This window comes from Myxine glutinosa, chromosome 3, assembly GCF_964187855.1.
Source record: "Myxine glutinosa chromosome 3, kmMyxGlut1.1, whole genome shotgun sequence".
Lineage (NCBI taxonomy): Eukaryota > Metazoa > Chordata > Myxini > Myxiniformes > Myxinidae > Myxine > Myxine glutinosa.
In genome coordinates this window covers 25,918,231-25,945,259 of record NC_136263.1, presented here as the reverse complement: position 1 = coordinate 25,945,259, position 27,029 = coordinate 25,918,231, and the positions used below count along the sequence as shown (strand labels likewise).

The following is a 27,029-nucleotide window of genomic DNA, read 5'->3' as shown; positions in this document are numbered from 1 at the left end:
TCAAGAAATTTCATCTTGATAGGATGAAGTTTTGTACTTGTCGAATTATGACGTCATACAGGAGGCACCTATGACAGCATCATTAACATATTTTATTCCCCATGGAGAGTTCTTTACAATGAGCCACGTCTCAATTTTTTCGATTCAGCACTTTCGGAGATATAGAGGTGCAAACTTTTCCGGTTTTTCCAGGATGTCGGCCGGACGACGTGACCTATGACGTCATAATTATCATAAAAAATTATACAGGTAGAGTTGCACCTATGTTGAAAATCTGTCAATCGGACCAACGGTTGCAGAGAAAATCATATTTATTCTGTGCAGACAAACAGACAGACAGACAAACAAATGGACTCAAATGCAATATTGCAATACCCTCTGTAATGAAATTGTGTCTAAGTTGAACGCAGGTGTTATGCTGTCTCCGACCACTGAGAGGCTCCTATAAGAACTCGGACGAACATCGCTCCGACACATTCCTGTGACATTTATTCTGTGTGATAGTGCATACTCGAATGGTGCGTATTCCTAGAGGTTCCAGGCTTGCTTGCACTAATTGCTAATTCATTGTTACTTCTATGATTATGGAATACTGATACAAAGCTTGATGATTTCTTACAGGTGTTGCCAGAGATCGAAACTGAATTAAACCTACTATTGGGACAATGTTGTAGACCTTGATTCTTACAACAAATTAATTCAGTTTCCTCTCTTCGTCCCGAACGAGAACGACATGGCTCATAAGCTGATCCAAGTTCCAGTTTTCAGTGCAGACCCCCAGGCGACGGACGCGGCCGCGCAACTGATACATTGGCTGAAGATCTTGGCTAATTCATCATCTAAATTCCCAGGAGGGAATCACCGCTGACAGGAAGCTTGCAGTGCTGCAATCCAAGGTGAACCATACTGTGTACATACCCATTACACAGTGCGCGACGTACGATGCTGCTGTGGCCGAGCTGCGACGTATCTACATTAAAACACGAAGCGTGGTCTACTCCAAACATTTGCTTGCGTCTCGTCGACAACAGCCCACGGAGACCATAGACCAATTCGCTCAAGACCTCCGACGACTACTGAAGGACTGTACCCCTGCGGTACGCACCCATGAACAAGTCTGTGATGACCTTGTCCACGATGCTTTTGTCTCAGGTATAAGATCGCCGGTCGTCAGACAAAGACTACTTGAAGAACCCGACTTGACCCTAGAAGAAGCCCTTCGGTTATCTCACGTGTACACCGATGCGCGGGAACAATCTGACACGTATGAACGCCCATACGTCACTGCGGGGATATCCCGACAGACACGACCGGAGAGAGTTACCACCGAGCTAGAGGATGCTGCACCTCCGCCGGAATCGGGGACAACGGACACTCTCGAGGACCCCGACCCGTTTGACGGCGGCTGCTGCTGGTGGACCCAAGCCAGGCAGTAACGCTAAATGCTATTTCTGCGGGAACCGGAATCATCTCAGGTCAGTTTGTCCGGCTAAGGAAGCGAAGTGTCATTTGTGTACAAAGACGGGTCACTTTGCAAAAGTCTGTCGAGCGTCGCGGGGCCGGCGAGCTCGCTCAACGCTGAATGTGCTTATCTCCGCGCAATGGCACCCAGCGCGCCTCGCCGACCTTGATTGGAATCGCCCCTCTCCATGGGCCCCGAGCTGAGGGCTCGACCTTGATGAGACTCGCCACGCCGACTAAACAAGTGGCACAATCGCTTCAGTATGCAGCATGACCGTCCTTGACAGGAATTCTTTTGACGGCCAGCCAACTTCCGGGATCGGCCACCCGATCGGCGAACCCTGGTTTCGGCATTCCACGCGTGGCACGAGCGCCCTCCGGAGGCGGCACAATCGACCTACGACCTACTTTGACAACACGAAAGCTGGGATCTTCGCGCGTGGCACGAGCGCCCTCTGGTGGCGGCACGACTGACCTACAAGCAACTTCAACAGCACGAAAGACATTAGCTGGCGTCGGATCCACACGCGAGGCTCGAGCGCCTCCTCTCGACGATTCGACATCTACAGGGCCACCACCTGGCCTGTCCCGCGCGATTATCCCACTCATGATTGAAGGAATTTTTGCAAATGCTTTAATTGACACAGTATCCACTGATAGTTATGTTGATTTTCGACTTGTACAGAAGCATGGATGGCCGATTCTTGGGACAAGACACAGAATCTTCATGGCTTCTCAAGGGCTGTGGCTTAGCACAAAGGGGGAATGTCGACTGAAGCTTGTAATTAAGGGTCGAATGTTTCCGGATGTGCATTTAATGGTCTTACAAACAAGCATTATGTGCAGACGGTTTTGCTAGGACATGATTTTCTCCAGTGACATGGGCGCTTGGAAATGGAATTTGGTGGTACTGATACTCTTGCTGTGTGTGCTCTTGCAGGGATGGAAATTGAGCCAATGTTGCCGTTTCCCAATATGACCACAGACTGTACACCTGTTGCGGTTAAATTGCGATGCTACTCACGGGCTGACACGCAATTCATTGAGGAAGAGACTGTGCAGCTACTAAAGGAAGGTTACATAGAACCTTGGCGGTCACCTTGGCGGGCCCAAGTTCTGGTGGTACGAACCGAATCACATCGCAAACGCATGGTAATGGAATATTCGCAGACGATTAATCGGTTTACCCAATTGGACGCCTAACCTCTCCCGGGAATGGACTCCCTGGTTCGACAGGTGGCACAGTACTCGGTCTATAGCACTCTCGATCTACGTAGTGCGTATCATCAGATTCCCATCTCCGTGGCGGATCGCATCTACACTGCGTTTGAATCAGGCCAGAGGTTGTACCAGTTCACCCGGCTACCTTTCGGGGTCACGAGTGGGGTTGCGTGCTTTCAAAGGGCTATGGACGACCTCGTCGCTAAGGAGAATTTAACCGATGTTTTTGTCTATCTGGATAATCTCACGGTTTGCGGGTACGACAAAGAACATCATGATGCTAATCTGAAGCGCTTCCTCGAGGTCGCGCACAGGTATCACTTGACTATGAATGAGGCTAAATGTCGCTATTCTGCTCGCACGATAGATCTCCTGGGGTACACCGTGACCCATGGCTCTGTCGCTCCGGATAAGAAGCGTCTGCGACCCTTGCTCGACATGGCCCCACCCTGCGATCGTGCTTCATTGAAGTGTGCTCTCGGGCTGTTTGCTCATTATTCCAAGTGGGTTCAAAAATTTTCTGCAAAGCTCCGTCCACTTGTGGATTGTGATGCGTTCCCCATGAGTCACGCTGCCATGGCCGCTTTTCATGGCCTGAAGTCCGACATCGCTGGCGCCGCTGTGTCGACGATTGATGAAAATAAATCCTTTGTTTTAGAAAGCGATGCGTCGGATCATGCGATAGCTGCGACACTCTCTCAGGGGGGGCGCCCTGTGGCCTTCTTTTCAAGGACTCTCTCCTCCGCGGAACGGAGACATTCGTCTGTCGAAAAGGAGGCGTATGCCATCGTCGAGTCGATCAGGCGTTGGCGTCCCTATTTGCTCGGACGGTGTTTCCAAATTATCACAGTACAACAGAGCGTTGCATTTATGTACGACACGCAGCATGCTCAACGCATTAAGAATGAGAAAATCACTCGCTGGCGGATCGAGCTCGCCGATTTTTGCTACACAATCAAATATCGCCCAGGGCGGGATAACCTTGTTGCCGATGCTTTATCACGGCCGGCGATGTGTGCGAGCCTCACCTCTTTTGAGGATCTGCGCGTTCTTCATGACACCTTGTGCCATCCCGGCGTGACGCGTTTCGCTCATTATGTGCGCAGTCGTAACTTACCCTATTCCGTTGAGGATATTCGTCAGCTCTGTCGCACTTGTTCTGTATGCGCTGAACTCAAACCTCGCTTCTACAACCCTCCTATGGGCACGCTGGTCCAAGCCACAAGGCCGTGGGAGAGATTGGCGATGGATTTCAAAGGACCACTGCTGGCGTCACCAGCTTCGAGTAATTCTCGTTATCTACTCACGATCGTTGATGAGTTCTCTAGATTCCCTTTTGCTTTCCCGTGCGGAGATATGTCTGCTGCTACGGTTATCCGGTGCCTGCAGAACTTGTTTTCTATGTTTGGGAATCCGGCCTATGTGCACACGGATCGAGGCGCGGTGTTCTTGTCCCAGGATGTGAGGAACTTCCTGCTCCAGCATAATGTCGCTTCTAGCTATACTACTCCGTATAGGCCACAGGCGAATGGACAGGTAGAACGCTTTAATGGCATAATATGGAGGGCCGTTACTCTGAGTCTTAAGTCCCGCGGCCTAGGACTAGACAAGTGGGCTTGGTCACTACCCGGGGCATTAAGCTCGATCAGGACTTCATTGTGTACTGCTACAAATCAAACTCCCCATGACCGGATGTTTCGTTATCCGAGGCGTTCGGGCAGTACCCGACCTTTACCGGGTTGGCTTGCTGAGCCGGGATCGGCTTTTCTCAAACGTGCAGTTCGCATGAGTAAATATGACCCGCTGGTAGACAAGGTGCAGGTTCTCCAAGCTAACCCCGAGCACGCCTGTGTGTTGTTGCCCAATGGATGGGAGTCGACGGTCTCAGTACGCCACCTGGCCCCATGCGGGGAAGTTGACGAACCAGCTTACGATCCCGTTGACCCGCCTATGGAGCATCTGCCGGCTTCCTCACCGCTACGTGCACCCGATCCGGCTGGACCTGTGGGGCCACCGCCGTCACCGGATTTAGGCGGCTACTCTGACGCGGGGGACTCCGGTCTTGGGGATGTAGTACCCGGGAGTTACCGGACCCGCGCCGGGAGAGAGATTCGCCGCCCCAACCGCTATGGTTGGGACTGACTGACATGGACTGGCAATTGCTGCTCACTAATATTACTCTGCTGCTATGTGCTGCTGGCTTGATTTCTGCCTTAGTGGAAGTGTAGTTTTAACGGCGTGGAGAATGTAATGAAATTGTGTCTAAGTTGAACCCAGGTGTTATGCTGTCTCCGACCACTGAGAGGCTCCTATAAGAACTCGGACGAACATCGCTCCGACACATTCCTGTGACATTTATTCTGTGTGATAGTGTATACTCGAATGGTGCGTATTCCTAGATGTTCCAGGCTTGCTTGCACTAATTGCTAATTCATTGTTACTTCTATGATTACGGAATACTGATACAAAGCTTGATGATTTCTTACAGGTGTTGCCAGAGATCGAAACTGAATTAACCCTACTATTGGGACAATGTTGTGGACCTTGATTCTTACAACACCCTCTCCTCTGGCGAGGGTAATAATTACAATAATGATGATGATAATCTATATACAGGGTGATTTTTTAAATTTGAGAACCTTAAATATTAGGTGTACTGGAAAGTAAAGTCATTTTTAAGCTACGGATGTAGCTTATAAAACGACATTACTTTCTGGTACCTAATAATTCCCATACACTAAAAACTATATCAGTTAGGAGCCTAATATTTTGTGTAAACGTAGCCTAATGTTCTTATTACTTAATATCACGAATGAACTAATGACTTAGTAAAGTAACTTGGGCTTGTGCATGCGCTCAACAGAAGAGATACAATTGGGGAAAGATGAGACCGCTATTTTACCTGTATGACTGATCCATTCCGTGGGTGCAAGTGTCCGTTGTGGATAATTAGGGGAATCATGGTCTGTTTAATGTGTTAGTTTATTGTGCTTTTATTTACAACACATGGATAAACCTGACTTTGTCTTCTGTCTGATTCTGCTTCTTATGGTTTCGTCTGGTGGCTCTGAGATACTCTGTCAAAGGTCGAAATTGTCCGTGTTCCTGTCACGCTAGACAGTTGCCATCACCTGGCTTGTTTGCTCGGCCAAAGATTAAAATCGTTCACGTGACTGCTTATCAGCACTGCACTCACCAAGCCCAAGAACTTTAATCTATACGGTAACGTGTCTCTGGACGCAAGATGTGGCAGGAAGTCTCTGAGGTGGGAGACTGTCGTGGTCGTTTGACCCGACTCATTGGATTCGAACCAGGCAACCGCGTGGGTCTGGTGACCGTAACAATACATACTTGAGTCCTTTTTGCCTTACTTATACTTTTCAGGGATTATGTTCACAGTTGCTTCGCCAATGATGCTTTGGACTCAACTGCAAAAAACTCCAAAGGAATTCCCATGTTTATTGACTTTTCTGTCTTGGAAAAACGACGTGTTAAGTAAGGTGTATAGATATCAGCTTGAGCGTTGTTCCACGTTATCATAGCGTTTTCTCAAGGCAAAATAAATAATAACAACAATGATAACAGCATAATAATGTCAACATTATTACAAAATAATATTTCCGATCCCGTGCTGCGCCGCACCAAGGCAATCCCGTTATGCTCTGTGCTCAGGCGATCTCGTACTGTGCCGCACCAATGTGATCCTGTGCATGTCGCACCAATGCGATCCTGACAGACTCAGGGATCAACGTTGACTCACTGTCGCCAAATCCACTGAAATTACCAGAACCCACAGAATTGCAAAAGATCTCTCAATCTGCAAATTCTCTTGCTGCCCCTGCTGTGACTCTCTGCATCTGCACGCTGTTCCCACCTCCTCCTCCACAACCCCCTCTCCCCTCCCCCCAATTCTTCGGCGGCCATTACCTCACCGTACCAGATGTGTTCGGAGCCAGCATAGTTTATCTGGCTAGCAAGATCATGCAAGCCACGAAGGAGACTTACAGGGCCGTGCGCGAAGCGTTATTCCTTTCCGGGGTCACTTACCTCCAATCCCTATCAGGCCTTGCCTGGCAGGAAGGCGCATACAATTTACAATTTACAATATTAGCCATATGCGAGTCTCTCTTGGCAACAACACCACCTTCCTGAGTGCATGTGAAAACAGGATGAATTCACCGAGCATGTCCCTGGTTACAATAAAAACGTCTATCCTACATGGGTACACAGACCATGCTATCTTGACAGTTCTAACTATACCCTCCGAAGCCCTCTCCACCTCCCACACGTAACACTATATACAGTGCCCTCAGAAGGTATACATACCCCTTGACGTTTTCACATTTTGTTGTTACAGCCTGAATTGAAAATGCATTTAATTGAGCCCATTTTGTCACAATTTACACAAAATACCCCATAATGTCAAATTGGAAAAACATATATTCCAAATTTTTAGAAATTAAATAAGGAAATATCTAATTTACACCAGTATTCAACCCCCTGGGTCAATACGTCATAGAAGTGCCTTTGGCATCAATTACAGCTTTGAGTCTTCTTGGGTTTGTCAGTATCAGCTTTGCACATCTGGATTTGGGGAGCTTCTCCCATTCTTCCATGCAGATTTGCTTAAGCTCTGTCAAGTTCATTGTTCCCTCGATCCTTACAAGTCTCCCAGTCCCTGCCACTGAAAAGCATCCCCATAGCATGATGCTGCCACCACCATGTTTCATGTAAGGGATGGTGTTGGATGGGTGATGAGCTGTGCTCTGTTTCTGCCAGACATAGGGCTTTGCATTCAGGCACAAGAGTTCAATTTTCATCTCATCAGACCACAGAATATTTTGCCTCATGCTCTCAGAATCTTTCAGGTGCCTTTTTGCAAACTCCAGGCATGTTATCATGTGCCTTTTTCTCAAGAGTGGCTTATATCTGGCCACTCTCCCATAAAGCCTACATTTGTGAAGTGCTGCAGAGATCGTTGTCCTTCTGGCAGATTATCCCATCTCAGTCAAAGAACTCTGTAGTTCTGTCAGAGTGGTCATTGGGTTCTCGGTCACTTCCTTGGCCAAGGTCCTTCTCGTTCAGTTGCTCAGTTTGGTCAGACAGCCAGCTGTAGGAAGAGTCTAGGTAGTTCCATATTCTTTCCATTTCCTAATGATGGAGCTCACTCTGCTCTGGAGAACTTTCAACACTCTATAAATTGTTTTTATACCCTTCTCCAGATCTATGCCTCCTCACAATTCTATTTTGGAGTTATACGGACAGTTCCTTGGACTTAATGGTTGAGTTTCTGCTCTGAAATGCACTGTCAACTGTGGGACCTTGTATAAAAAGGTGTGTTTCTTTCTAAATTATGTCCAATCAATTGAATTGGCCACAGGTGGACTCCAGTCAAGTTGCCGAGACATCTCAAGGATGATCAAAGGAAATTGGATGCAACTGAGCTCAATTTGGAGGGTTATAGCAAAGGGATTGAATACTTATTGACTCAAGACATTTCAGCTTTTCGTTTTTTTTTTTTTACTTTGTAAAAATGCTTTAAAAAAAACCCACTTTGACATCATGGGGTATTTTGTGTAGAGCAGTGAACAAAAAATCTCAATTTAATCCATTTTAAATTCAGGGTGTAACACAACAAAATGTGAAAAAAGTCAATGGGTGTGAATACTTTCTGAAGGCACTGGATATAAACAAATGTTTCAACTCAAAACTTTTATCAAAGTGAGCTTTGTCCAGCATCTGATTATGTGAACGACCAACTATCAAAATAAAGGTTCCTAATCAACAAACCATTGCAATCCATGAAGTAGTTGATAAAATCTTGCTATAGAAAATTAGAAACCGATTCTAATACATTCTTCAGGCCACCCAGCACACGTGAGACAACACACCTGTGACAAAGTCAGAGGGATCCAGTGAGCCAACAATCTTCATCCTCTGCAGCTCATCTTCCAGGATGAGCTCATCAGAGGGATCTGTGTAGCGTGTTCGCACAGGCTGAGGGACCAAACTTAACTGCACACAAGTGAGGACAGAAAGACTTCAAGAGGCATGATAAAAGTTTGCTGCCATTTAAATATAGACATCATTCTATAAGCACAGAACCTCTAAGGTAGATAGTCAATGCAATCAAAGCAAGAGGGTGTTTTATACCAACAATAAACCTTTAAAAAGGAACCTTAATATTTCCCACAGCATGGTTCGACAATGTTTCAAAGAAATGCCAAGATAAGTGTTTGGCAAAGAAAGGAAACGGTATCATGTTTATGTTGACCTAGAGCAGTGGTTCTCAACTAGTTTCAGTCCACGGACCAGCGGCCCAATGAAAATTTTTTCGTGGACCACCTCCTTTTTTGAGACATGATAAAAAAAGAGAGACAACAAACCATTTGATTTGAAATTTATTTCTCACTCCGTGTGACTTTGGACAATGTTCTTGTGGACCACCGAAAAAAAGTCACCATGGACCACCAGTTGAGAACCACTAACCTAGAGAAAGCATATTATCAAGTACCAAGAGCAGTTGGTGAATGGTCTCTCAGAATGGCAACTCTGGCCTGAGGAAATGGTAAAAGTAGTCATGGGAATGTATAAAAAAATTAACCATGGTAAAGATCAACTTGAGACACACTTGGAATGTTTGAAGTCATGGTATGTTTCCACCAGGGATCAGGTCAAAAGTCCATAACTATTTGCAGTAGTGAGGAAAGAACTGACGAAGAATGAAAGGTTGCAATTCCCATGTGAGTTAGTGTACGCTGACGATTTGGTATCGAATGCCCGAAATGAAATACAAGCAAGAGAGGTTTCAAAAATGGGAAAGTGTCATCGAGAAGAAAGGTTTACATGTCAACATTAATGAAATCAAGGTCATGATGAGTGGTGAAGGAGAAAGGTAAGAAAGTGGATGATGGCCTTATTCAACATGTGGAAAACAAGTTGGACGGAACTCAATTAAATGTATGAAGTGTTACAGATCGTGTCTCAAGACGTGCAGTGGCATCATTGGAGAAATCTAATAACAAAAGCTGGGATTTTCATATGTAAAAGATATGCAAATCAGTCATTTCAAGAAAAAGATGAAGAACAAAAATAAATGCTCCGGAGCTCAGAATTTAATAACGAAAAAGTCCAACATTTGTTACCTCAGAGACATGATAGAGGCATCTGGAGTATAATTAGCCATTAGGTAAATAATAAAGTAAATCTGGACCAAGTGGAGACAACTAGATGGTATCATGAAACAAAGACACATTCCATTAAGTGTGGGAGTAAATAATTTATGAAACCTCTATCAGACTGGTATTGGCATAAGGAAGTGAAAAGTGGGCAATGTGGATCGAAGTTCTAAAAACTAGAGAGTTCATAGAACACGATACCCCAAGCAGTGTTCAAATATAATAATCAAACCTCAATAAAAACTATTATTTTAAAGAACGTTAAAAAACATCCGGAAGTTTAGCGCTGTTTAAGCAGAGGATTCTTTATCTCATACATCACTCTTGTAAATAAGACGACGTCGACGTCGAGTCGCAGTTAAAGAGATGGGCGCTTTATTAATTAACGGAAAATTCAGCTCAATTGGCATCGTACATAGACATATCAGCGACCTCTTCTTGACCCCAATACTGTACCCTCTCACATGTCACGCCCTCTCATGCTATAACCACTTTATCAAGGAAACCGATATTTGTTACGTTTGTGGGGGGTAGGCAATGCAATACCTTAGTCCTGGTATAATTGTATAGGTAGTGTGCTCCCACTGCCATGAAGAAGAAGAACCCCCTTGTAACATAAGTAGGGATCCGTTTAGACCGGATGTCATGTAAGAGTGTATCTTTGTCCCCATGATGAGGAGTGGGGTTATGTTAATTATTTAGGGATTAAGGGTAATTAATCCCCTGTATTTAATCTCCTCTGTACTTTTCCCCTTGTTCCTTATGACACACACCACACCCTCCATGCACTCCACACCTAAAATAAACACTAAATAAAAGTAGCAGGAAACAGGACATTGAGCACCGCCAATGATACATACCATCAGCCGCCACATCAGAAAGGCAGGTCTGTAAGGCCATGCCTGGAAGAGCAGTGATTGGTCCGGTATTGTCGAGCGATGAGATGGGACTCGCTGATAGGAGCATGCACGGACGTCGTCGGATGACGTCAGAGCCTTGAGAACAAAAGACTGGAGTCCTGACATTTTGTCCTGTTGCATGGGTACAGTCATTACGAGCAGACTTATTTTATGCTCTCTCATGGGTCCTGGTTTTGGTGGCGAGCAGACGTGTACATTTTCTCTCTTGCACCAGGAACATTGCAAGCGAACGGTCACATATACGGTGCTCGATTGCATTGGGTCCTCGTTGTGTGCGGTTGGAGTTCCGGCTCGCTCTTGGCAGTGGCATTCGCGCAACACAGCCTCTCGCTTCCTGGTGTTCGTGAAAGGCGGACGCAGTTGCGTATTTTGTCTTCGTGGTCCCTGGCTTTCATCGGTTCGAGCGACCGCATTGTCCTTTCCTTGGCTCGTCCGTATCACAGTGCATCGTCTGGGTGCGCTGAGAGAAGTCGGTGCTGTGAGAAGCGGACGACAAGGACGAGCGCGGCTGGAGTGAACAAACGGCGTGCTCAGGCCTGGTTCCCGCGCATGAACTGCGTGCGAAGGCGTGTTTTCCCACGCAAGGACGCGGGGGCCTGTGACGATCTTGGACGATCAAGGGGACCAGAGCTAAGTACACACACACATATTTATTTTCCATTTATTTTTCCCTTTGTGTTGTATACGAGGCCGTATGGAGGGTCCCTCGATTAGGAATTTTAGTTACCGTGCATTCTTTTGTTACCGGCATTTCTTTCAATAAAGCCGGTATTTTTACATTATAATTCCGTGTCGGTTAAATTAATTATCGCAGGGTCGAAGACGTCCAGTAGGGTCCGTGAAGGTAAGAGCTTCGTTACCTCATTCCCCTGCACGTATTAACTCTGCAATAGTTGAAATAGTGTAAAGTAAATATGCTGAATTAAAGTGTAAAGCTTGCTCGACTATCCTTCTCGACTATATCAGTAAAAATACTTCTACCCCTGCTAATTTCACCCCAGATCCACTTTTTTGAAATACCAACTTCTTTCCTGGAAGTCCTTGCCATGTCTTTGTGTTTTATACTGCTCCCCCCCCCCCCCCCCCCCTTTTCCCATGCCTCCTAAGCCCTCTCCCTCCCACAGATCTCCCGATGTCCATGCTCTCAAGTGTTGTGTTTGTGCTTCCCCTTCTCTCCCAATCTTATCTACCGCTCCCCTTATTATATGTTTTGTGTCTGTTTGATTTTTTGTGTGATAAATGTTAGCTCTTTCACGAGCCTCGATCCTGTATACAAAAAAAAAAAAAAAAAAAAAAAAAAGTACATAATTCAATTTGAATAAAGTTTTAAAGGCATATAAATAAATTCATTGCGGGTTTTCACGCCGTTTTACCCAGTGTCTATTACATCACTCTATCTAACAGGTTACATTAAGATCTTCATGCCTGTTGTTTGTGTCGGATGATCAGAGCATGTGTGATCGGGATGATCAGAGCATGTGTGATCAGAGCACGTGTGACCAGAGCATGTGTGATCGGGATGATCAGAGCAAGTGTGAGCGGGATGATCAGAGCACGTGTGATCAGGATGATCAGAGCACGTTTATTCAGGATGATCAGAGCACATGTGATCGGGATGATCAGAGCACGTGTGATCAGGATGATCAGAGCACATGTGATCGGGATGATCAGGGGACGTGTAATTGGGACAAATTCAGAGACAAAGTACTGTAAAACAGCAAACTTGTCTTCCTATTCATCTTCCAATTTGTGGTAAAAATAAAACATTTAATTTAAATAAGATGATCCTCGGCCATAAAATGACGATTATAAACTGACAAGACAGACGGAAGGACATGAACCAATTGCTTAACCTGCTCTTCGCTTCACATGCACGGGTAATAATGTAAAGAATAGAGATGAGAATGGCATGATGGATGAATGGATCGTCTCTGCAAGAAAGAATTCAGAGCTCAGAAATCAGGAAGATTTTTTTTTTTAAACAAGAAGGGGAATTGCTTTGCAATACAAGTCCCCTGCCGATCCCAATGAATGTTCTTGTTCCAAGCATAAAAGGGCACAACTCGGTGACAAATTGGTGAAACGCCCCCAAAATTCAAACTTGTTCTGTAACTTACCATAATTGAGCCACGTACAAAGATTCACTTGAATATGTTAAAGGGTAAAGGAAATATCTGCAGAAAACCACAGGTGGGACAGACAGATGGACGGACAGACGGAGAGCAAACATATAGTCCCCTCTGGTTATGGGACTCAAAAAACAACAAAAAAGCGATACTAGTGAAGAAGTCCTTAAGAAGAGAAGACTTGGTTGGTATGGTCATACACAACAAATTTCAGGAGTTGAAACAGTAAAGAGAGCAATAAAGTCCGAGGTAGAAGGAAGAGAGACGAGAGACATCCAAAAAAGTCGCGGATTGAAAAAGTCAAGAATGATATGGAATGTTGAGGTTTGCATGAAACCAATGATGGATATATCTGTATGGAGGAATGGCACAATTCGACCAACCTCGCCCCCCCCCCAAAAAGGAAAATGGTGGTAAAACGTTTGTTATGGTGTTATAGTTCTGTAATGCTGCAGTGGCGTTAAATTACGCTATACTGACCTCTTCGCTGATCTCTTTGAGGATCGAGGGTCGAAGTTCCATGTGCTTGTACATTGTGCCAATTACACAGCATCGGACACCAACCTGTAATTCAAACATCTTCTTGATATCCAAATCCGAACCTGCCACAGATGGGAGACGAAAGCAATACGAGATTACAGGACATATTAGCTGCCAGGGGAATATTACCGTATACTGAAATAAGCCTGACAATGTAATTTGATCAACATTTTAAATAATTTGAAGCTTACCGTCGTTTTCAATGTGGAATATATTTAATGTCGGACAGAAATAGATTTGTTATTTAGAACCACCCTTCGAGGCCATTTTTCCCCGCAGAGCGGGGGTTGGCCTTTTTTGGGTGCCGTGGTCCCCTTTTTGAAGCAATGTTTTATGGCCGGATGCCCTTCCTGCCGCCAACCCTGTTGGTCGCCTCTTGCGACACACAGGGAATTATCAGTGAACTGGTACTCAATTTGCCGACCTCGGAAGGATGACAGGTTGAGTCAACCCACCTGGCATTAATTCAGCGATCGACCGGGATTCGAACCCAGGATCCTAGGATCCCAATCCAGCACCCTAACCGCTAAGCCAACACCAGGCTTGATTTGTTATTTTTTTTTTTTTTTTTTTTTTTTTTTTTTTTTTTTTTTTTTTTTTTGTATACATTTATAGGTGCACGTATGAAGGAAGGGCTATGGAATTGGACCAGGAGATTCAAAAGTTTAGGTGATGGTACTAAAAGTTTAAAGGAAAAGTTCTACCATGAACAAGCCTAAGGTCCAATGATGCATTTTCACTGCTTCGCCGACACATCGGTAAAATTATTATTGCACTTGCACAACAGAGATCGATTAAACAAAAGCGAAATTCCCAATATATGGCTGCTATTTTCCATTCTTTGCATTACTGATCCGCAATGCAAAATGTGACGAGATGTGGTTTTGTTTTGTTCAAGCGCAGTCCCCTTCCAGGTATAAATCTGCCAATTCAAATGTGATGAAAATAGAACTTCCTGAGAGTTTGCAGCTGCATCCATCTTTCCGACCCTGTGTGACCTCCCCAAATCCTCATTCTTCCGTTATTCGTCCAAGTCTCCTTCTATTTCGTCCTTCATCCCTGCTGTTGGTGTTTCCCCACTCTCTTTCTGCTGTTCCTTCTGTTCTGTTACATCCTGATCTGTTCTATGTTCTCGCTGCTCCACAAGTCTCAACCCTGTACTCCCCTGCCTAATCCCCCCCCCCCCACCCCCTAACCCTCCTCTTGGTTCACCAATTTAGGCATCACCGCACAGCAACTGCATGCACCTGTGTCCGCTTTGGACATCAAGGGCAGCCGTCATCATAGCGACGACCTGGCAAGTCTGCTGCACCGATGTGCATCAAACTTCACGTTGCATTTACTGCACCTGCAGCCAACGACGCTCATTGGAATAGAGAGTGGGAGAGGGATAGCACACACCTCTATCACATTAATCGCTTCTCTGTGCAGGTTTTTCCCTTCACCAGCTCACTTGCTCACCTGCTCAGCACCCATTTTTACCTGCAGAGCCATAGCACAATGCACAATGCTTTGTGAGCACGTCGATGAAGGGAAGCGACGACTCACATCATCATCATTGTGTTTCGGCCTTTTCATCACATGAATGTCCAAGATGATCAAGGAATGGATAACTGGACGACCTTTATCGACCGGCTGTCTTTCCCTCGCGGTCCCCTGTGCTGTCTTTCCCTCGCGGTCCCCCTGTGCTGTCTTTCCCTCGCGGTCCCCTGTGCTGTCTTTCCCTCGCGGTCCCCTGTGCTGTCTTTCCCTCGCGGTGCCCCTGTGCTGTCTTTCCCTCGAGGTCCCCCTGTGCTGTCTTTCCCTCGCGGTGCCCCTGTGCTGTCTTTCCCTCGCGGTGCCCCTGTGCTGTCTTTCTCTCGCGGTCCCCCTGTGCTGTCTTTCCCTCGCGGTGCCCCGTGCTGTCTTTCCCTCGCGGTCCCCCTGTGCTGTCTTTCCCTCGCGGTGCCCCTGTGCTGTCTTTCCCTCGTGGTCCGCCTGTGCTGTCTTTCCCTCGCGGTCCCCCTGTGCTGTCTTTCCCTCGCGGTCCCCCTGTGCTGTCTTTCCCTTGCGGTGCCCCTGTGCTGTCTTTCCCTCGCGGTGCCCCTGTGCTGTCTTTCCCTCGCGGTGCCCCTGTGCTGTCTTTCCCTCGTGGTCCCCCTGTGCTGTCTTTCCCTCGTGGTCCCCCTGTGCTGTCTTTCCCTCGCGGTCCCCCTGTGCTGTCTTTCCCTCGCGGTGCCCCTGTGCTGTCTTTCCCTCGCAGTCCCCCTGTGCTGTCTTTCCCTCGTGGTCCCCCTGTGCTGTCTTTCCCTCGCGGTCCCCCTGTGCTGTCTTTCCCTCGCGGTCCCCCTGTGCTGTCTTTCCCTCGCGGTGCCCCTGTGCTGTCTTTCCCTCGTGGTCCCCCTGTGCTGTCTTTCCCTCGTGGTCCCCCTGTGCTGTCTTTCCCTCGCGGTCCCCCTGTGCTGTCTTTCCCTCACGGTGCCCCTGTGCTGTCTTTCCCTCGTGGTCCCGCTGTGCTGTCTTTCCCTCGCGGTCCCTCTGTGCTGTCTTTTTCTCGCGGTGCCCCTGTGCTGTCTTTCCCTCGCGGTGCCCCTGTGCTGTCTTTCCCTCACGGTGCCCCTGTGCTGTCTTTCCCTCACGGTCCGCCTGTGCTGTCTTTCCCTCGTGGTTGTCAGCTCTTTCACGAGCCTCGATTCAGTATACAAAAAACAAACAAAAAAATTCTCCTGGAATGCTTCCAGCAACATGTTGAAGCAGGGGAAAAACCCATTGTTATGTTGTAGTCATTTGCTTCTGCCAACAAAATGGGGTTTATGGAAACAAATAAAAATAAACAACCGAACCTCAAAGACAAGTTGAAAGTCAAAAGTAAGGAGAAATTGAAGTAGGTAAAGGGTTTGCAATAAAATGGCTCATTTAAAGCCAAATGCCAACTCGGAGCAGGAACCTCAGAAGATGCTGGCCAGCGACAGAGAAGGTTGCTTTTTCGATGGCTGACAGCCGACACAGAAAATGGAACATGGGAATAGTTCTTGGCAGTGGTGTTGATTATTACATTTGTTTGCATTTAGCATTTTCTACACGTGAATTGAAAACTCGTAAAAGCTGTGGCGAGGAAATGAAAGGGGAACAAGAGGTGATGTCAATGGATCGGAATATAAAAGTTGGAAAAGAATGTCCATTTTGAGGAAACCAAGCGAGGCATGTACGATTTAAGTGAACGACGTTTGTACGATTGAGGTACGTGTGGATGGCAAGGAACAGGTCAGGAGTTGGGTTGTTGGGCACGACAGAGATCCAGGGCTGGGAGGGTACGGCAGAGAGTGTGGAGGAGTAGCGCAGACAGTGAGGGGAATACAGCAAGGGGGTGGGGGGGTCGAACACATAGCAGTGGGAGAGTGGGTATGGCAGAGGCAGAGAGCTGGGGGGGGGGAGAGTGGGTACTGCGAAGACCCCGGGGGAAAGTGGGGATTTTGAAACGCTCCAGGGAGAGCAACGTGACAACAAAAAGAGTGAGATGGTTCCATAGAAGAGAATTGGAGACGCCATGATGGCATCATTGTTTTAGTCACGTGGTTGAACCGATAGCTTCTGGTTGGCAGAAAAGGTTGCCAACAAACACCACTCAAGAACCTCATACAACAATCAACATTTGTAATTGTAGTTGAGCTTTGTGAAATAATGGTAATTTCATGCATAGTGGTTGGGTGTACCAATTGTTCCAAAAAGAGTTTCGGGTTCAAACTTCATCGGACGCTCACAGAAAAAAGAGATTTACGCGCAAAGTGGCTTTCAACCCGTGACCTCAAGTCCCCCCACACTCTGGGCGTAAACTAGCGAGGTACCCATGATAGATAGGTGTTATGCATGGGTGGGAGGCCAAGAGCACACAGACAATGCAGAAACGGCAAATGCTAAACCATAAACCAAGAAATTCCACATTCCTGTGCCACCCTCAGTCGAACGATCGTCAGGCATGGACGACAGGTTCGTGAATGACTTAGGCAAAAAAAACAGCGAATGCCAAACCATGAACCAATCTCGGTTTTTTTGTTTATGGTCTGGAGTAATAAAAAGTGATCCCCGCTTAGGCAAAAAAAATCAGCTGAACAGACCAGGTAGGCTCTCATATGTGGCCTAAGTGACTTTTTAGAGAAGATACTCAAATTTAGCTTTGCATGTAGCAGGTGGGACTGACATATTTGTCCCCACACTATTCCTACGTAGAGAGTTGAAGCGCCTGATTTTTTTTTTTTACAGAGTAGTCCGTAGGGCAATGCAGTCGAGAAAAGAATTTGCCTGTCCGTACGTCCCGACAAATGTTCGCCAATCAGAGCTGAGGATCTGGTCACATGGCAGGGGACAGCGTTTAGTAACCAGTAGTGACATGTTTTACTAAAAGGAAATATAATAACCTTCTGTGGAACATTTCAGGGTCCCAGCAGGTGTTGTAAGGTAGGCAGGAGGTTTAAAAAATTCCTCAAAATACAATTATGATTTTGAAATGCGATCGACACGGAACTTGCTCCCGAATCAGGAAGTGAACAGATGATTGTTCACTGGTTTGTTAACTTTATATCTCAATACAATCGTGATTTAGTATTATATTTTAATATATATATCGATAATATAGTATTAATATGTGATTGGAATGATGAACGATGCTGTTTGGAATGAAAATATAGAGAACCTGCTGTCAATGCCTGACGTTCGACTGAAGGTGGCACAGGTATGTGGAATTTATTGGTTCATCATTTGCCATTCATATATATATATTTTTTACCCAAGTCATTCACGAACCGGCTGTCCATGCCCCAAGTCAAAAAAAATTAATACTTACATTCTTTGCTACCTGTTAACTGGTATCCCCACCAAGGTCATACTATCGTCTTTAACTAAAGTAAGATCATGGGTGATGAAGGTTGTGGTTAAGTTTCATCGAAATTGTGTCTATAGGTACGAAGAAGAAGATCCGATGCCAATACCTGCGCTGAACTACGTTCCAGGTGAGCTCAAGGTCATGACTTGAAAATCGTTACATGCGTCTCCCAATGTTGATTGCACATACAAGGTTTTATTAAAAGTGTTTTATAATGGAACTTTTGGGTATCTGACCTTTTGACCCCATCCCAGGGGGCGGAGACAAACTGCTCTCGCACCTTGATACGTCATAACTACCAGGTTTGGAGGAGATTTTCTCTGTCCCCCCGAGTTTTTAAAGAAGTGTGGGGTTTCTAAATATATGTAAAAGGCAATGCCAATAGTGACGTGAGCCACATGGACGGCTCGTCAGCCAGCCAGGTAAGCTGCAGGTTCTCTCCCGATACTTGCGCTTGACATGCCGCTACCGTACTGCACGTGTTAGTTTAAGCAGGTATTCAGATCCATCATTTGCTGTTCACACTGCATCGGTTCTCTTGGTTATCGTCACCATGCGGCCACCTAACGCGTGACGTCACATCCGTAAACACGGGCATCTCCCATGGAGGCAGGAACCAGGTGTAAGATCATTGAGGGACGAGACGATAGAGAACCATTGGCATTACACCTTCACTCAGATATACCAACTTTTGCCGAAACAACTGTTTGTTGTTGTTTTTGACAACTTTGTTTGGCAACTTTTCGCACAAGGAATGGAGTTGGGATCGAGAAACTTACCCCACTTAGTCCTGGCGCTCGCCGCGAGTCTGGGCCGCATGCACGCCAAGCGCACGGCGTACAGGTGTGCGTACGGACGGCAGAACGAGCGTTTGGACACCAAGAACCGGGATCCCCGATCCGGGCTCTGAGTCTCGGCTCGATGGATCGTCTCCCCTTCCGGGCCGGGCTCCGGGCCGCCCGACTTCGCGGCACGGTCCGAAAACATTCCGCCTGTCGCTGCACGACGACACGAAGCGGACGAGTCGGGCAACGTGGAGGAGGGTCGAGCCCCTTGGCGAACTCTAAACCGCACGCAAACCACACATACCCAACGTTACCTTTTCCCGCCACATTCAACCACAACCAGTACCGGACACCGTGTTGTTTTTCTTTTACAAAAGCAATTTCTTGAGCTGATTTATTGATGTAAATTCATCAGTGAAACAAATCGGTCATCAAATTAAAAATTTAAATCTTCGTTTTCATAAAATACCTCAGCGAGTCGAATAGGAAAAAGGTAAAATGGAAAAAACTCCAGTCGAGCTTAATGATAAACTCCAAGTATTTGAATTACCAGTGTCGATGAAATCCGGAGAGGAATTTACCTTTTTTTTTAACAATCCATATTCAGACCAACCTGTCCACCAAGTCACACACCCAACCTGTCCACCAAGTCACACCCCCAACCTGTCCACCAAGTCACACACCCAACCTGTCCAAGTTTCGTCCGAATCCGTCCACAACTTTTTTTACATGAAAACATAACCTCAAATCCTCCATCCACTTTTGGATGAAACGGGAGGGAATTAAATCCAAAAGGTTTTACTGGTGAAGGGGATTGAAAAATGAAGGGAATTTATTTTTCTCCACAAATTAAATATGGCGGAAGTTTCATTCTCGCCGTGTCCCTACAGCCAAAAACATACACAGTAATCTCTAGCAGTGACGACTTGTCACTGGAATACCACTTCGTCCGGCGTGAATAGTCACTTGTGTTTATTAGTCCCTGTTGGACTTGGTGCATCCGTAACGATATATCAGAGATGTATGGACAGATTTTGTTCGAACTTGGCACAAAGACAATACATGATGGTATATATGCACGTCATTTTGTTTCGCGATCCGATCAAAGATGGCCGACTGGAAGACTCGCGGCCATTTTAGCTGTAAAAACCCGATATACATGTCAACCATTCCTCGAAAATGCATTTACTGATGTTATTCAATCTTGTGTCAGAGAGAATAAATGATGGCTTCCATATGGCCATTTTGTTTCGACATCAGATCCAAGATGGCCGACTGGCGACCATTTTGTGACTTAAACATGTCCCTATCCATTTCTCGTACATGCATGGACCGATTTTCTTCAAACTTGGCACAAAGACAACACATGAGTATACATATGCAGAAGATTTTGTTTTGTCATCAGACCAAAGATGGCCGACAGACGGCCTTTAATTCCGTACAGCAAACTTACTAAAACCTTGGAGAGGGCTATGACATTTTATATATTTTTCTTCTTGCTGTTATTAACATTATTATTACTAGAGATACCCATGCTACGCACGGGTAGGAGGCCAGGAGCAAACAGGCAATGCAGATACGGCGAATGCTAAAGCATGAAAATTCCACATTCCTGTAGCACCTTCAGTCGCACGTCAGACATGGACAGCGAGTTCGTGAAGGATTTCCATGAAAAACGTACCCGTTCGCAAACAAATGGGTACGTTCACGTATAGAAACATCGATCGTGGGACCGTGGCTAATCTGTATATGGCGATCCACGAAGTTCACGTTCAGAAAGTAGAAACCATCACGGCATGTCGTCATTCACTTGAACTCGATATCTCTTTTTTAATTCCAAACAACATATCTCCAATCACAAAATAAACTTTTAACAACATTGTTAATGTTTCCTTCATTGTAAAAACTACCAAGTCAACAGTTAAAAGGATTTTGAGCCGATAGGTGTTACGGCCTTGGCAAGATCGATGGAGACAGCGATCTGTTAGCGTATTCACCGCCCAAATAGCTATGTGGAATTCTCTCATGTAGAGGTTAAACGGCGTTTGAACTTTGGCCGAGGTCATTATTTACTTTTAATGATGTTTATATACGAATTATGTTTAATGATGTTTATATTGGGTTTTGGGTCGTCCTTTTCGCATATCTCGTGGGATTGTAAGTTGGAGAGACGGCCGTGATGGCGGCGAGGGGGATGGAATTCTCTCAAGCAGGGATTCAACCCGTGTCCTTATAAAAGGTCTTTCTCCGAGGTCACCGAGTCCGATCGGTGCAGCTGTGCAGCGTTCGGTGCAGCTGTGCAGCGATCGGTGCAGCCATTGTGCGGCACCCGGGAAAACAACATCGTCACAATGAGAACAATGAACGTTATGCAAACGCGAATGTTATGCGGGAGTTCAAACCTGAGAATGCTGGAGACTAAAGCTGAAATTGGGAAAACTAAATAGCCAATTTTACTACTGGAGATCCCAGGATTATCCACCCAAAATATCTTTGTGATCGGTTCAGCAGTTTTTACGGTACCTTCGAACAGACAGACAGGCAGACGGACATTTGGTGAATTATAGTAAGATTATTTTTAGTATTACTATTACGAAGACGATATGACTTCATTAATAAAGCAAGGCGAATTCCTTACTCCCACGATAATTAGTACACCACTCCTCATTGAGTCATCCATGAACCATATATCGCTTCCATCCAGTAACTTTGCAGTCACGACAAAGGGATTGCAGTTACGATTATATTTACTCTATTATTAATGTTATTATTATGAAAATGATACCACTGTGTTAAGAAACTTGGGCTAATTTGGCTGAAGCAGCCTGAAGGTGAGGCATGAAGGCATAAAGCCTAAGGCCTATATGTACTGTGTCGTTGGAACACCCGTAACCCCTTTGCTTTCAATATTTGGTCATTTTAACAATCGATTTGTTTGTGTTTCACAATAAATGAAAAACATAAAAGTAGAGCATGGCGATTGCGATATATAACAGGTTTAATTTTTTTTATTTTATACAAGATCGAGGCTCGTGTCAGAGCTAGCATCAATCAAAAAATAAAAATACGGACACATAAAACATATATTAAAGGGAGCGGGAGACAAGATGGGGAGAGCGAGGGAAGCACACAAGTACAACAGCAGAGACCAGGGACATTGGGAGATCTGTGGGAGGGAGAGGGCTTGGGGGGAGAAGGCACTGGAAGGGGGGAGGGGGGGGGGGGAGTGGGAAAGGTATAAAACATGACATGAACACTGCTAGATCTTCTTTCCTGGAAGTCAGTAATTCAAAAAAGTGGATCTGGGGTCAATTAACGGGGGTAGAAGAGATCAAGGTTTTGGATGGGGGAAGATAGGAGATGGTGGTGAACAGCTGTTTTAAAGACCTGGAGGGAGGAGTGGGATTGAAGAGAGAGAGGGAGTTTTTTCCAGAGGCAGGAGTAAAGAGGAATGAAGGAGTGAAGGTGAGCAGAGAGTCTTGATTTGGCAGTTTCACCAGAAGAGGGTTGCTGCCAGATCTTGTGCGACCTGAAGGAATATTTGGGGGCAGAGCACAGATAGAGCTGGGGGGAGTTAGGCCGGATAGGAGTCGGTAGAAGACAGAAAGACCACCAACCTGCATGCAGTGAGTGAGTGAAAGGCCCTCACAATCGGCTTCATCGCGGGAGATTCCAATGACTCTGAAAGATTTGGTTTCAACAGCGTGAAGACGAGCTTGGTGTGAGGCAGGAGCACCAGCTCAGAGGGGAGAGCAGTATTCCATTGAGCTGAGGATGAAAGCCTTGTATGTGGTGACGATATTGTTACGTTTGTAGGGGTAGGCATGAAATACCTTAGGAAAGGAGGAATGTGTAGGTTTTAGTATGAACTGTGTGACGCAAAGAAGAAACCCATCTCAAAGTATGTAAGCAGGGTAAATGTTCATGTTAAGAGTGTTTGCATGTCGCCATAAGGAGGGTGGTTTTGTGCTAATTAATTATAGGGCTTATGGTTAATAATCCCCAGTATGTATTGCCTCCCTGTGATTTTTTCCCTAATGTTCTTATAAAACTCAGCTGGCCAGGCGATGGGCTCCATTAGCTAACCACGCCGCCAGAAAGAGCATTTGCCGATCGGCAAGGGAACCCCGCCCCCGAACATTCCTGAAGGACGGCTAGGCCCCGCCTCGGAGGACCGGAATTGACAGGACACGCTTCGTAGTTGCGCGCCAAGAATAGCCATGAGGCCACGCCCCGAAGGATGATTTGACGGCGCTGGGTGATTGGTCAAAAGGATGACGTCATTGGGATGCTCGTGGAAAAAAGCAAGAGGAGATGACATTTTCTTTCTCTTTTGTGCTGGCTTTCAAAGAGGATGGATGCGGTTGCCTTTTGCTCTTGTCCTGGTCTTGATCGCAGCGGTTGCTTGGTTGTTTTATGTGGGAGGTGGTGGGCGCTAGTCTTTGTGCACCGGAGAGATCATCGGAGCCTTGTTAGCGAAAGAGGGCTGCCTGATGGATTACCTCATGGCCGGGTTGCGACGAAAAAGCGTCTCCGCGCCATTGTTGGAGCGGTTCCTGCGCGAGTGGCTTCGGGCCACCTTGAACTGCCATTTCTTTCAACGACCTCGTGGAGAGAGATAAGTGCCGGCACTGTATTTTAAAAAGGCCATTATATATTTTTACATTTTTGTTTTCCCCTTGTCTGTATATGAGTCTGAGTAGAGACCTCTCAATTAGGAATTATAGTTTTTACCTCGGTTTCATTTTTGTCTTGCATTTATCTTCATTAAATCCTTTATTTTTGCATTTCATCCTTGCATTGTGGATTTTGCTTGTCCCGTATTTGTGTTTGTGGGTTAGGATGAACCCAGTGTCGGCTGTCCTATTAGGTAAGGTTTGGGGTTTTCCCGCGCACGCAAAAAGATCATCCCGCCAAGTTTTGAACTACGCTCCAGAGTTCAAGCTCGTTTCGGTCATCCGTCACCCAGGGGTCTTAACTCCAGCGACGCGACAATATGTCCGGCTTGAATGGCATATAAATCAAAATGGTGGTGTGGGGTGTCAGCCGTCGTATGCAATAATGACATCACAGACATAATCACATCACATCACCCCTGTCGTGTGACCAGATCCTCAGCTCTGATTGGTGTACGTTTGTGATGGACATACATACATACATACACTGTTCTAGATGGCTTTTCCCTACGGACTATGCCATAAAAATGTATTTCTACTTGAAATGTCCTCAGAAATGTGACTTGGATGCCTTTTCTTGCTCTTGCTCTGGTGACATGAAATCCAATTAACACCTTTGCAAAAAAATTAAACTCTTGCCTGAATTAAGGGAATTTTGAACAGAACACCAGCTATAAAGTGTTCATTCCATTCTAATTCCAGCACAAACAACTGAATACAAAAATGATTTTATTGGGCAGCAAAGCATTCGTTTGAATGGAAAAGGAAATATCTGTTTTGTTAGTTAAACAAATGAGCCTCGACCATTCTCGAAGGGATGAAAGAGGCTATTGGGGTGTGTGTGTCGTTGGTTATCTCCATTTCCGAGTTTCAGGAGGTGGAACAGAGTCCTCCAAGGACCCAAAGTATCCACCTCCTCTTCGGCAAGGGATCACGGTTCATGGACCAAGCTGTTCATAGTAAGGGCATTTTATGAGATATTTCACAAATCTGTTAACTAAATTGTTACCAAAAAATTTCTTCACCAATATGTTTGTAAAGGTGTGTAATAACATGTGTTAAAATGTTGAAGTTCAACTCCCGTGGGAAACCCAGAAAAAAAGCTGTTGAATTTTTATTCTTTTTAATCGGCCCTTAAGTAACTTATGAGGGGTCAAATAAGGGTTTTTCATGATTCTGAGTTGATTGTTAACATTTATATTTTCACTTTTACATTTACACACAAAGTAGCTTTTATTTCACATACATATATAATACTCGAGAGTTATTTCTCATTCACAATGTCAGAAGTTTCAACAGTCATTGTCTATGTCTTCTTCAGACTCAACAACATCATGACTGCAGTTTCTGCATGTAATGCAATTACAGACTCCACAGGCCGAGATGCACGTGACCCCATTCTTCTTGCAGCTGCATCGCCGGTTGCTGCAATCTCCATGACAATTACAGCTCGTGAACTGCAATAGCTCCTCAGGAGCCGTGGGGTCCAGTGTTGGAACTGGCTCATACCCATGCACACCTATTGTCCATCCATAGTCACTGGGGTTCAGAGACATGCTCTGTAGAAGGATCCAGTCCCGGGTCTGCAGGTAGGCACGGAGTGAATGTTGTGCAGCTGCACCCTCTGTTGGAGGTAGAGTCTCTGGTTTGATCACCCACCCCGCTGCCCAGAGTGTGTCACCTGGAGTGAGGAGTGGCTGATCATGAGCCAGGGAGGAGGAAAGCTCAGCGAGGGGGAGAAACATGATCGCGTTCGTTCCTATCTGTTTCCTGTTCGTAAATGGAATAATCTTTACTTCAGTTCCTCTCAGGATCTTAGCTTTGTCGAGTGCCTTCAACTTCACCCGGGGGAAAGCTGCTGTTGTCTGTGGATCTGGCAAAGGTGGTGCCGGAGAGGTGACTTCGATCCAACCAATTGAGTGAAAGGGAGTGTTTCCGTGAATAGAGACAATGTTTAAATCTATATTGTCTCCAACAAACTGAGTGACTGCATTGTTTGTTTCCCCAACCTCCATAAAGACCACCTGATCATTACTTGACAATTCACTTTCACTGGCTGGCACTTTGGCTGTCATCACTGATTGATCCTCAAGCGCAGCATCAACCACAACCTCATCATTGATCTGTTCATCGGTTTCCTCCACAATGGTGTCAAGAGTGCCAGAAGTATCTGGAACATCATCTCCACTCCTACTATTAAGGAAGCAGTATTTGTAGTTTTGTGTCTCCGTGTAAGACTCAGTGTATCCCAGCCGGTGGAACTTGTTGAGCATCCATTTTGACCCAAATCTATGATCAAGTTGTATGGCAAGCCCCATTTGGTGTGGCAATACTCCAGACCGAGGTCGACAGGCCTTAATAAAATTCTGCCCCCAAACGGCAACTCTTTCGTCTGTCTTGACAATCGGTCTCAAGAACATCTGAAGGCTTGCAGGAACAAGTGTCAGCTGACTATCGATGTCAGTCATACTGTGTGTGGTGGGGTATGACTTTGGACCTAAATCAATCAAGGCAATATCATTGGATATGAACTTGAGTGCCGTCTTTATGATCTGAGTCTTCTCATCTCCATGGTCAAGATTAGCATGATGCGCTCGCAGAATATTGTCGGTGCCATCTTTGAGACAGAGTACATATGCTCTTCTTTCCTGTGTTGTGAAATACAAGGTGTCTTCGTATTTCTCTAGAGGTTTTATCTTTAGCCAATGCTTTGAATAAGAAAGGCTCTTCTCTGGTGACTGATCAAACTCCTGCAGCTTTTCATGGACTTGGTCCATGTTCATTACCCCATGCTCTAATTCTGAGTCTAACCATTCGCAGAATTCAATAAAAACTGCCTCTCGCTCCTCATCAATACTCCTCTGTCCTCTCTTCCTTTTTCCTTCCTCATCAGTCTTGGACAAACTGTCACCTCTCGCAAACATAAGTTTGCATCACAAATGGTAGTGTTTCTTCTGCTACCAAGTCGTTGATCCCTTCCAGGCGTCCAGTGACTTCAGTGCCCCAGTCATCCCCGCGACTCCGTGCTGTCTTCAGCAAGCTTGGCTTCAGTGTATCTGCAGTCAAATTATCTGGCATTCTGTATTTCTTTCTAGCTTGTGCTGGATTATTTTTGTAGAGCTGGGCTGGTTGGTTGCAAAGAATGCATACATCCTTATACAGGAGGTCAACTGACTGTGATCTTCTAGAACTGCCGCCAGTTGATGAACTGAACTCACAAGTAGTGCGTCTTCTCTTCAACTTTGATGACTCTTTCTCTGCCTT

General features: G+C 45.8%; 1 protein-coding gene across 2 annotated transcripts in view; it reads right to left on the bottom strand.

Annotated features, from left to right (window-relative positions):
- POLD2 (DNA polymerase delta 2, accessory subunit) overlaps positions 1–19,467 on the bottom strand; it is a 115,823-nt gene extending 96,356 nt beyond the window's left edge. The window contains exons 1-3 of one of the 2 annotated variants that reach the window (XM_068111204.2): positions 19,084–19,467; positions 13,387–13,508; positions 8,574–8,697 (exon numbers count right to left, since the gene is read on the bottom strand). In XM_068111204.2, coding sequence (XP_067967305.1) covers positions 8,574–8,697; positions 13,387–13,508; positions 19,084–19,291 — 454 coding nt within the window. In that variant the 5' untranslated portion in view covers positions 19,292–19,467. The remainder of the gene's footprint in view (positions 1–8,573; positions 8,698–13,386; positions 13,509–19,083) is intronic. The other variant, XM_068111205.2, reaches the window with a different exon arrangement.
- Positions 19,468–27,029: the final 7,562 nt, after the last annotated feature.